General features: G+C 34.5%; 1 protein-coding gene across 2 annotated transcripts; it reads left to right on the top strand.

Moving 5' to 3' along the window:
* The first annotated feature begins 423 nt into the window (after positions 1-423).
* LOC123545760 (uncharacterized) lies at positions 424-7,536 on the top strand. Of its 2 annotated transcripts, none has more exons than XM_045332070.2 (4): positions 424-566; positions 1,580-1,996; positions 6,098-6,257; positions 6,780-7,536. In XM_045332070.2, exons 1-4 carry the CDS (start codon positions 564-566, stop codon positions 6,857-6,859), a joined length of 660 nt encoding a protein of 219 aa, XP_045188005.2. In that variant the 5' UTR covers positions 424-563; the 3' UTR covers positions 6,860-7,536. The 2 variants fall into 2 exon arrangements, with proteins under 2 accessions (XP_045188005.2, XP_045188004.2); XM_045332069.2 differs by having other exon boundaries at positions 6,777-7,536.
* Positions 7,537-13,070: the final 5,534 nt, after the last annotated feature.

Here is a 13,070-nt window from a genome sequence, read left to right as displayed (position 1 = left end):
TTTGCTGCATTTTGGACATCAAAGAATAAGAGTTAAACTTTAAATAAAGAAACATTCACTTTTCGAACGACTTACTGATTACGCAGTCTGTTTTAACAAAACTAGATTGTAATTTACATATCTGCGTAAGAGTATGTCTTGCAGCGACAGCTACAAATATTTGCACAATGCGCGAAAGTTAAATCGCAAATGTTAGAATTAATTTAATTAATAGAATTGTGATGACGAAATAAATATTTTAAATAATATTTTAGTATGACGTTTACAAATTATACGTGTTTTAAGCTCAAGTATGAAAATATATGTTCCATTTCTGTCGCAGATCAGTGAAAAACCTTAAAGGTTTAACCAAATAAGGAAATTTTATGCCTTATATCACGAAACATGCAAACCATAAAACACAAAAGAGTACTAACCAATCACTGTTTCATCACTTTAGCAAAAATTACTTTAGCTTTGTGTTTTGGTCTTATATAAATACAGCAATTGTCACTTCCTTCTACTTTATTTATGAAGCTATGTGCAACTGTATCGACTAGAATAAAACAACATAAAAGTTAGTTATGGTAAGTGAATTGTTTTGCTCTTTCTAAGTGTTTTTATGCAAGTGCATATTTTGATTTGTTGTTGTGTAAAAAATACTGATTCAGAGATGCGTATGAATATTGCATTGATTTGTAGATCAAAATTATGTTTAAAAAAACATTGTAGATTTCGTTGCCTAACTGTGATATTGATCAGTTTTAAGTTTTAAACGTTGAGATTTTGAAACTGTTGAAGTCATATCGAAGTGATCTATCTTCTCAATTTCATTTGCTTTTTATGTTGTAGCTCTCGTTACTAAGCTAACTCCTTAAATTTGATTTTGTTTTTAGATTATGTTGGTTTTAAGGTCGCCCCGGCAGAATTATATGTCATGTGGCGACTTTCTACCATTTGATGGCTGAGGAAGACACCAGGTGCCCCTCCGTGTATTATCTCCTCACGGGCGGGCAGCCGGGTAGAACCAGCTGAATGGCTTCCTTACATTGAAATTTAACACCCAAATTAAGGCTCGAACCCACATCGATGAGTGGCAAGTGATTCAAAGGCAGCGACCATAAACACTTGACCAAGGAGGCCCCTTACTGATATCGCCAATCGCATTACGCTTTCTTAATGTTTGGAGATACTTTTGACTTTTAGGTTGCGTCATATACTTAAGATGGCTTACTTTAACACTTAACATATGGAAAGGCAATAAATAATCACTAAATGGTGGAACTAACTTCTTTAATTTTGAAGGACTGGAGTATATGTCACAATACAAATTGTTTTTCTTTATTTCTTGATATTGACAAGAATAAACAAAATATTTGAACGAGTCTTTTTATCACAAAAATGGACATAGGTCATTATTTAAGCGATGAGTTAAAAGATCTTCAATCTTTTAAAGTAGGAAAACTATTTTCTTAACGACAAAAGCACAAAAACGTAATGTCAAATGTATATGCTTGACAACCAGTATATTTTACGGAGTATCCTGGCTATTAGCGATTTAGTTATGGTGTCCGCACATCAAACATATTGTCTATTTCAGAGGGCCTCACTTTTGAAAGCTTTTGTGTTCTCAGCCTGCTGTTTCTCTGTGGATTGCTGGGGCTGGGGAGGAGGCAGCAGTTCTTCAAGAAGTTCAAGTTCTGCAAGAAGTTCAAGCTCTGCAAGAAGTTCACTTTCTACAAGAAGAACTGGTTCGTTAGTAGAAACTGGTTCCTCCAGCGGATTCGGTTCAGGAGGATTTGATTCTTTTGGAGACAGTGGTTCTTCCAGTCCTTCGAGAGGAACATCTGTAAATGCTAATGTAGGATTGACAAATGGTCTTCCAAGTGCCTCAGTCGGAGTAACACATCAAGGGAACGGTTGGTCTGGCTCAATAACAGGAACTGTTGATATCGAAGGAAACACTCAAGTAGAAGCTGGCGTCTCCTTTAAGTTTCGAAAAAGGAGCGTCCAATGGGTACGATTCTTTTTTTGTAATATAATAATTTCATTGCCCAATGTATATGTAAATTGATGAACTTTACTGCAGCTATCAAATCTTCGAACAATTTTTTTCCTTCACTGCTGGTTCGATTTTAAAATAGTTTTAACAGAAATGCTCCTTTGATCGTCTCGTTAAATCTGTTCATTGTGTGATTTTCTTCTAAGATTGTTGAAATTACTTTTAAATCACTGACTTTATCATAAAATAATTTCACACAAATATTTTTTCAATGTCTGACTCTCTAAAAAATCATTCGAATCAATCTGAAATGTCAAAACATAAGCGATTGGTCAAGTTTCTCTATATGCATACAGTGACTGTAAAAATATTCTTGTCTGGAAGTGATTGACCGATTTTGACAGATAATAGTTTCACAAAATGCGCCTTGTGTGACCCTATACCGAAATTGGCAACAATAAATAATCAGTGATGACGTCACAACGTCGCAACGTAGGGCGCCAAAATGCCCAAAATCCGCCGTATCTAAAATATCTAATCAAGATTTAAAATAAGCGATAAACTTTACAGTATGATACTTTATCTAATTCACATATGGACTAGTGTGTTTTAAGTGGTATCGCACCTCATTACAACGGACATTTATAATTTTATTGAGCAACCCATTTCCTTCTGATATAAAATTTTGACAAAAAATCGGCAAATATACGCAAAAATGACAACTTTAAAAAACTGCAAGCCCATTAAAAGTCTGATTTGCAGCACAAGTGATCAATTTGCAAATGAAATGTCATATAAAAAACAGAACTTTACGTTTTCAGTTTTTCACAATATTGTGTTGAAGACAAACTGTCCTTCCGATTTTTGGACGTAAAACGCAACGTTTTATCGACGTTGCTTATTGTTTGCATCGTTGCGCTTTGGACGTTTGCATTATATCTTAGGTCCATTTAGACTGTATTCATGAGCCAACAACTTTGGGAAATTAGTATGCATCAGTCTTTCTAATATTGACGCACTACCAGCTATCTGGGTTTCACGCAAGGACATTTTCCTTCCTTTTTAACTACAAGACGATACACGGAACGTAATTTTGACATCTCCGATCTAAGAAATATGATCTTTCCTTTTATTTATGTTCATTTAATATTTCTTTTTTTTTTTGTCTTGTTCCCGCTGAATTTGCAGTCAGCGTCCTTAATCCCGCCCTTCATTCGCACGTGTATTCTGTCTAGCACGTTGCGCGTATGAGTATCTTAGTAATGGCTATTTCGCATACGCACCAAAAGCTGAACCGGGGAAAAAGAAACACAATGTAGCTAAATTACATCGAGGCAGGCCGAAACGAAAACATGCGTGAATTGAGTATTTTTTTCTTGCATGTAAATCACTTTTCCCTAATATTAGTCGAATTTTTACATGCTGCACGACTACTTAAAAGAGGCGTACAGATTCATCGTGCAATTCAACACAAAATCATATGTTGATAAATCAATGCTACCGATTTCATTATCCAATGCCAACGGAATTGTTATATCGTCATCATCGATATTAAGGACATATCTGCCTCATGTATTTTGATATATTTGTGAAGCATTAACCGATTCGGAAACCTTTTTTTTTCCACAGCAAAATGTGTAAATCTCTTAGAAAACCAACAGTATAATATTCCCAGCAGTCATTCTCGTTTATAATTATGTGAAGTCACTAATGTTGCCTACAATTATATTTACTACAGAGTTACGCAAATGTTTTCTCTTCTAATACGTGGCTTAACATGTATTTGAACTATATTTTTTTCAGTTAAATCGCTTATGCATCACTGCAAAGTTAAACTGTAAAAAATCGCGAACATCGGTTTCTTGAAAATACCTGCATGCTTATCTGACTTGCAATATGAACTTATCTTCTGTTAGTTTCCAATTATATTTTGCCCCCAGATTTATGTAAATAATAGACGGACCTATCATAAATAAGTGCATTTTTCGCAGTTAGAAGTATTAATGACAAAGCCGGCATCGTAAAAAGAAAACTTTTTAAAAACCTGTATTACGCTGAACTAAAAAACAATGTGACATGGGAAATATTTCACACCTTTTCCTAAATATAACCAGTCTTACATTATTTCCATTATAAGTTAAACAGTATGTAGACAAAAATCACAAGATACTTTCACGATAGCCATTTAAAGGCACTGGCCTCCAGATTTTCGGTTGAAGTTCAGTCATGTTTCGACCATTAAATTAGAACACGAGTTTTTGTTTCTAATCTGTCTTAAACTACCAAATCAAGAAAGTAGTTTTAAAACCTTAAGAAATATAGCAATAATTTTTGATATCTTCTTTTTTGTTGTCGTAGGATCAAGAGGTCAATGCCTTTAAAAGAAGTTTACTAAAACATGTACTGCGTGAAATCAATATTTTAAAAACGGATGACTGAATTTCCATAAATCATGACTGTTCAAATAAATCACAAGTCTTGTTGCATTTTGGCGGGAAAACAGCATGTGCCTTCCATGATGTTCCATCGGTAATGACCGAATGCTTACAGAAAATTACGTTTTGGCGTTATATTTCTGCGTCAACATTGTGTTAAAGCTTTTATGTTTTTATTAACAAAATGTTCTACAACCAAATGAAAATGCATGCTAAGAGCTTGAATTTATATCGTGTCTGTTCGTCCGTCACAGGCTCTTATGATTTTTTTTTTATTCGAGTATTTAATATTATATTCATGGTTTCAAAAATAAGAAAGGATGTTAACGTTTAAACACTAACAGGTAAGTAATGACGATTGTTTCACTTGTTCTGGTGACTCACTTCTTGAAGTGCTGGGTTGGAAGCTGTAAACGAACATGTTTTACGGGTGAGCTTATAATAAATCAGATGGGTGGGTTGAGACATTTTTCCATTCTAACGGCAAATTTTCAAAGCGGAATGAAGCAATTTGGCGACTCTTAGACGTTTTTGAGATGTAGAAAGGGAAAACGGTTAATTCCACAGACTCTCTCCATGTTTCGATTTTTGTACATTTAGTAATTGTATGTGGTGGGAGTTGGTAGAAATTCGTAATTATAGGTAGTGGGGGTGGAGGAAAATCAAAAATCATGGGAAGTGGGGTTGGAGGAAAATAAAAAAAGTATGGGTGGTGTTTTTTTTTTGTGTGTTTTTTTTTTTTTTCAAAAAGTGCCTTCCGACCCTCCCATACAATTAATTCTGGAACTGTCCTTATAACATTCACTTACTTTTATCAACTACGCACGATACGACATCAAAGTTTACAATTAATTTACCCTTTGCTATATTTACTTATTATGTGATCTCGTAGAACGAAGAACAAACACGTGTATAGATATCAAATTGCTATGGCGCGCTTAACGTAATGGCATCTAACGTCAAAACGTTTAATTGTACGTCCAAAAATCGGAAGGACAGTTTGTCTTCAACACAAATTGTGAAAAATGAACGTAAAGTTCCAGTTTATTGCAAATGCATTCAATTCACTTTTAATGTTATTTTAAGACATTTTCGCTATTTGCCGATTTTTTGTCAAAATGTTTATATCAGAAGGAACATGGTTCGCTTTATCAAATGATAAATGTCCGTTGTAATATGGTGCAATACCACTTACAAACACGCTAGTCCTAATATAAATTAAATAAAGTTTCAAAATGTACAGTTTCGCTGATTTTAAATCATAGATAGGCATTTAAGAGGACTCAAAACGGCAGTATTTCGACATTGTGACGTTCGTGACGTCATCACTGATAACGCATTGTTGCCAAGACGACGGAAAAATTGTTTAGAACCATAGTGCTACAGTTGGACCAAGTTTCATCAAAATCGGAGGGAATACCATATTTGACGAATAAGGTATCAACCCACCTTAAATGTCATATAGTCATTTTAATTTGATGTGAGGAGAGCAAGAACTATATGTATTATTTTGAAGACCGACTATGAAAATCTTTTGCAGGCTAGTTTTAAATAATTTGGCAGAAATATTTCTGAGATGACACTGTCCTAGTAATTCTTGTTACCTACTGGAATTGTGAAACTGAAGTGAGCGATATGGGACCGTGCAACCCTATTGTGATGTGTGTTGTTTTTATTTTAGATGGGTAACCTTTACAATATCACACTTCAAGTCAGTCCATGCAATTTCTATACTTATGACGACAATCGGGACGGAGCAATCACTAAAGATGAAATGCATGCTATCTTCGGAAACAGTGAGAAGTCTGATGCTCTCTTCGAAGACTTGGATGCCGCAACAGGTTTGCAAATTGCAGAATAAAATGACAGATGTAACTTGACATCACAGCATGGATCCTATAATTGACATGAAAAACAAAAATAATGGAATCTTTTAAAACATATTTTTGCAATAAAATTAATTTTACATTTTGTTACCGGCAAGTAACTAAGGAATTATATATATTGTGTATAATGAAAATACATGTACAAATTGTTTATAACGTGCAAGTTTTGACAATTGACCTTTCTGATTTATGTCAACATATATGTTATGAAAGTGCTCATAATATGATACAATAAAACTAAATTGTGTATCAGGTAATACCATTGTATCGTATAAATAAAAGAATGATTTGTTACTACTAGTGTAGTATTTTCATAAATTGTCTATAGGAATCTTATGTTGAAGAAGGCAAATGCGTTTAAACGGTATTTCCTATATAGGAAATGTGGACATTACATATATTGTATTTGTTATGTGTTAAAAACACAGTACTTAACAGATCGTTCAAATAGTACTGTTTCTTTTTTCCATACAGTAGATGGTATTGTTGAAGAAGAAGAGTTCTATGAAATGGCACCTGTGACCATTACTGCATGCGTGGACACTGACGAGGAATAGGAACAACTCATACGATTTCTGAGCATTTGTGAATATAAACAGATACGCAACATGCGCATGCAATGATAAGAACATACATTATATTTCTTTTACTACATTACTGAGAAGTAAACTAACACTACAAAGGCTGTAATTGCATTTTAACTAAAGATGTGCGTGTTTGTCATTAACTTATAAAATTCTGATTGACGAGTGCTTTCTTCTAGATGTGACTGTTTTGAGTAACTCCTGGCTTATTATTAATACATTGATGAACACCAGATTCTAAGACGACCAACGTAACCCCTCGGGCGGAAAGATGTATTATCTATTTTGATACAGACAAAGACGAGTTTTCTTTTTACAGAAAAGCAGTATAATATTTAGTTGATAATAAAAATATCTGACTTTTTATGATTCAAATCATTATGCGATCGTTTGTAGTTCCCTACATTGGAAATGACCAGCACATATTTCAATAAACATTAACTTGAAATGAATATTTATTAATCTTTATAAAAGTTGCAATATACACAGTTATAATACAATATATATAGATAAGATGGTAAGAAATACAAGACGTTAGGTTGTACCTTTTTATTGCTTTTGATATGTGTTTGTTCACTAAATCTTTTCATAATTCTAATGATAACAATGTATTAATAAACTATCTACTTATAAATTAAATGCAAATCTCATTTCTGTTGTCTTAATATCATTTTGGCCTGAAACTTGTTGTTGGTGTTGAGGTCATATGGCGACTTATTATACACTACAAAGATGAGTGAAATATGGCCTTCCTATAGATATTGGTCTATTGCTTTATAAAATTATGACTGACCAACAGTAGCCTCTGTAACATAAATGACTTATGTAGCGGTTTGTTCTTGTTTGCTTATTTTTATAGCAATTTTGTTGATAATAACTTAAACCTAAAGGAAAATTATGCACAGGCTTGATTACAAATTGAATCCAATGTGAAAACATCCTCTATATACCATTCGCAACCCGGAACATTGTTCTAGAATTTCAAACCAGCCTGTTAAATTGTTGTCAGTTATGTACTGTTCTGCTCATGTTACATGCCCAATCGAGATCATCCGTAGAGGATAGGAACCAAAAACTTCTGTCTTCAGAATTGTTCGGACAGGTTCAAAACGCTTTTTAACTTCAGAGCATATATACGTTAGAATGTAGCTATTCTATTTCACATTGACCTTGAATTTAAAACCAAATATTAGTTCAATAACTAACAAATACGTGTAGTTTCAAATGATCAATTGTTTGGTTTTCTCTGCGTGAGTTGATGAGACAAATCACCCTGGAGAAAGGCTTTTTCTCATCCAAGTGTCCAGTAGAGAAACTGTCATCGCCAAAAGTTGCAAAGACGCTAACAGAACCAGAAATACCGCATTGATTTCCGAGTCTTTATAAACAGAATCAGAGCTCCCTCATTAAGTACCGAACGTTTTGTAAACAGACTCAGAGCTCCCGCATTAATTTCTGAGTGTTCTATAAACAGAATCAGAGCTACCTCATTAAGTACCGAGCGTTTTGTAAACAGACATAGAACTCCCGCATTAATTTCCATGTGTTTTATAACACAATCAGAGCTGCCGCATTTTTTTACGTATCATCTGCGTCGAAAAATCTAGGATCATTGAAAATGTTAAGATTTAAATTGAAACTGCAACCGCTAAAACAAATGTATCTTTCTTAATTGAGACATATTCTGGAATATGCATCCTTGGTTTGGGACAATTGCACCCAGTACGAAAAAGAAGTTATCTAAACTTGCAGTACGAAGTAGCATGACTACGTACAGGACTAACTAGATCGAAATCTATACAAAAACTAGAAAAAATAAAAAACTGGTTTCAATCTATAAACAAAAAACACGACTGTTTACCTAGACTTACCGTCTGTTATAGCAGATCTAGAGAGCAAACCACATTGCTTATGAAATAATAATTACTTTAATGCTTTAACAAGAAGAACAGGAATTTATTCAAGCTCTGTAATCCCTTCTTCTTTTAAAATTTGGAACGAATTAGACTTAAATACCACGGACTCTTTTCGTTACTTTCCCTTAAAAAGAAAACTTTAAAATCTATATCAAGTACGCCAATGTTTCCTTTATTCTAATTAAAATAGTAGAGGGCAATTTCGAAAGATCTAGACAGGCTGAAGAAAAGTTCCAAATTTTGTACAACGGTAGCTTTTGGCAATATAAGATTTTTGGCTGTAAAGGCCAAGGTCACAACTATTTGGAATTCTATTTTTAGAACATTCAGAATGGCCGCCATTAAAACAAATAGCTATTTTTGTAACACATAGTTTTTCTTTCATTCTTGATACATGTTCATGTGTAAACTGATTCATGCTTTCTCCTAGGGTCAATTGATGCACTTTCATAAAGTTAGGTCATGCTACATAACGGTCTGTCTGTACATCCGTCCGTACGTACGTTAAAAATGTCTACTTTTTTAAAACAACACGCTTTTACGTCCATACATCATAAGCCATGTAATGTGCTGCTTGATCTTCATTGACCTAGAGGTGATGAATATGTGTAACGACTAAATTTTTGTAGAAAATATGTTCCTTTTTGTTTCGTTCGTTCGTCTGTCTGTCCTGTCTGTGTGTGTGTCTGTCACAAATCTTGTCCGCACTCTTAAGTCGAATACTTCTAATCCGATCTTCACCAAACTTGAACAAAATAATGTGTTTTACCATAAGTCCTCGGCCAAGTTCGATAACTAGCCAAATCGGTCCAGGCACTTTGAAATTATGACCCTTGAATTACCGAAAATCGGCCTTTTTGCCCTTGTCCGCGCCCTAAGACAACGTTTCTCATCCGATCTTCACCAAACTTGAACAAAATGTGTTTGACCATAAGTCCTCGGCCAAGTTCGAGAACTAGCCAAATCGGCCTAGGCATTTTGGAACTATGTCCCTTGAATTACCGCAAATCGGTCTTTTTCCTCTTCTCCGCGCTCTAAGTCAAACAGTTCTCATCCGATCTTCACCAAACTTGAACCGAATATTTTTACCATAACTCCTCGGCCAAGTTCATAAACTAGCCAAATCGCCCGAGGCACTTCAGAATTACGGCCCTTGAATTACCCAAAATCAGCCTTTTTACTCTTCAAAGGTATATTTGTAGTGAGTAAACAGCATATAAAGACTGACTTACTATTTAGATGATAAGGCACTTGTGGGTGACATGCGCTTTTCTCAAAAGCAGCTCTAGTTAATTAATGTAATGATGGTAATTGTGTAACAGCTAATGTATTTTACATGTTGAGAAAGAATACTAAGCTTATAAATGAATTATGCATACATCAATCATCAAGTATATCTGAAATAAATTAACTAATTGCACGAACAACTTCTTCCTTTTTAAGCAATAATGCCATTTTAAGTGTGATGAAAACATACTTAATCAACATGGAAGGTAAAGGGAAAATAGTTTATCCCGTTTATTTTATTGCTGGTGCAAATAGTGTATGCTGTTTTAAATGTAGTCGTCGTTTAAAGAAGGAATTGATGTCATTGATCTAAGTGGGAAATTTCGAAGTATTTAAAAGGCAATACATGTATGCAGCAGTCAAGGCTTTGACTGTTTCATTAAGCTATACAAATCTGTTGCATAGTATTTCTATTTATTCATAAGGAATATGTCATAAAGGTGCATATACTTCTTATGATATAATTTGTAGTGAAATGAAGGCTATATATTTTTGTCCTTAACTGTAAATATTTAGACGATACAATAGAAGATGTAGGCTTAGCAGTATCATTACTGGCAAAATGGGGACTTTACATTATTCCATTTCTAAGATAGGCCTGAAGGTATAAAGAGCATCAGTATCCAATGCCAGTGGAATGTAACATATTAAAAAATTCACAGAAAACTTATACTTGTTGTTAATTTTTCAACTTCGACATCGCTAGAACCCTTTTATACATATATATAACAGTATTAGTATGGCTCACACAGTCATTATTACAAGTTTATGCATAACAGGTTGAACACAGTTGACATAAATAGCATAATCATATGGGAGCTTTTAGTGATAAATTGTTGAGAATTAGCAATCTATATCTCATTTGGGCTTTTAATCATCATACAGACGAGAATGTCTACGTAAAACTAGCAAGCTTTTAAAAGTCACAGAAAACTGAAAACTTCTTAATTATTTTTGAACTTTGACATCGCTAGAACCATTTTGTACATATATGAGAAAGTATTAGTAATGCTCATGCTGTTCTTATATTACAAAATTACTACAAGTTTATGCATAACAAGTTCAACAGAGATGTCATAAATAGCATACAGGTAATTATGTGGGAGCTTTTAGTGATAAATGTCAGCATTCTATATCTATCTATATCTCCGTTTGGCTTTTTAAAATAAAAATAAATAAGAATGATCTCATTAGGTTCACAAAATGCATGTGCATACATCTATTCCATTTCTTTGTCTGTATGAATAACCATAGCTTTTTAGTTTATACTAATTTATTTTTAAGCTCAATTGTGATGAAAGCCTGGAGCTTATCTGAACCATACTCGAGCCTATTTCCTGGATAATCGAGCAGTGGTGTCATTTGAGAAGGCTTGGTCGTGATCCAAGTGGGTATCAAACCCTGGGTTGAGCGGCCGACACCTTAACCGCTAGACAGCCGCTTCCCTTATCTATAGTTTTCTGACGAGTGACTTATCCCAACAAAAGGGTCCGGTACCAGAAGGCTCTGGCTTGATATTTGATCAGGATAATCATAAATAGTAGCACACCAGAAGTCTTTGGTTTGATGATTTGAACAGAAAAAATGTCCTGTGTGGTCAAAGCTTTAAGTTGCAAGTAACTATGTCCCCCCCCCCCCCCACCCCACTAGGGGAGACATATAGTTTTTGCCCTGTCCGTCTGTCCGTCCGCCCTTCCGTCCGATCAATAACTGGAGAACCATTTGAAATAGAACCTTCAAACTTCATAGGGTGACAGGGCTTACGGATTAGACAACCCCTATTGTTTTTGGGGTCACTATGATAAAGATCAAGGAGCCTGAACATGGAAAACCATTTCTGATCAATAACTTGAGAACTGCTTAACCAAGAATGTTGAAACTTCATAGGATGATTGGTCATGAAAAAATAGATGATCCTTATTGATTTTCGGGACACTCTGATAAAGGTCAAGGTCACAGAGGCCTGAACATGGAAAACCATTTCCGGTCAGTAACTTGAGAACCACTTGACTCAGAATGTTGAAACTTCACAGGATGATTGGACATGCAGAGTAAATAAGCACTATTGATTTTGGGGTCACTCTATTAAAGGTCAAGGTCGCAGCGGACAGAACATGGAAATCCATTTCCGGTCAATAACTTGAGAACCATTTGACTTAGAACCTTCAAACTTAATAGGGCGATAGGACTTACAAAGTAGATGACAACTATTGATTTTGGGTCACTCCATCAAAGGTCAGTGTCACAGGGGGTTGAACATAGAAAACACTTCCCAACCAATAACTTGAGAACTGCTTGACCCAGAATGTTGAAACCTAATAGAATGATTGAACATGCAGAGCAGAGTAGATAACCCCTACTGATTTTGGGGTCACTTGATCAAAGGTTTAGGTCATAAGGGCCTGAACATGGATAACCGTTTTCAATTCATAACTTGAGAACCACTAGGCCCAGAATGTTGAAATTAAGTTGCATGATTGGACATGCCAAGTAGATGATCCCTATTGCAGCCAACCATCAGTGTCTCTTTGACTTTTGCTCAAGTCCCCTATACGACTATGCATTGGGGGAGACATGCGCTTTTCTACAAAAGCATCTTTTAGTGTTAAAACTATTTTGACGTAACTATTTGTTCATGCAAAAGATGAAATGAGGGTGCATATAAATCACGTAAACACCTGTAAATGATAAATTATAACAAGAAACCAGTAAATAAAGACAAAATCATTACATAAACATTTTAACTTTTCATTACAATAAAGCTTTTCAATATATATATAATAAGATATGACCATATTAGTACTTAGCTATATCAAAATAAAACTATTTGAATACAGAGTTTTTTTATACATATATGTAATAAGTGTCATATCATGAAAATTATAAAACTTATCACAAAGCTTATTTAGTCGCCATATGACATAGAGTTGTGTTAATGCGATGCTAAATCTACAAAAAACAAAAGAACAAAGCTTATTATT

The sequence above is a fragment of the Mercenaria mercenaria genome, chromosome 1 (assembly GCF_021730395.1).
Source record: "Mercenaria mercenaria strain notata chromosome 1, MADL_Memer_1, whole genome shotgun sequence".
In the NCBI taxonomy this organism is placed as follows: domain Eukaryota; kingdom Metazoa; phylum Mollusca; class Bivalvia; order Venerida; family Veneridae; genus Mercenaria; species Mercenaria mercenaria.
Note: the sequence above shows the minus strand (reverse complement) of the source record. Positions and strands in the feature narration are given on the sequence as shown.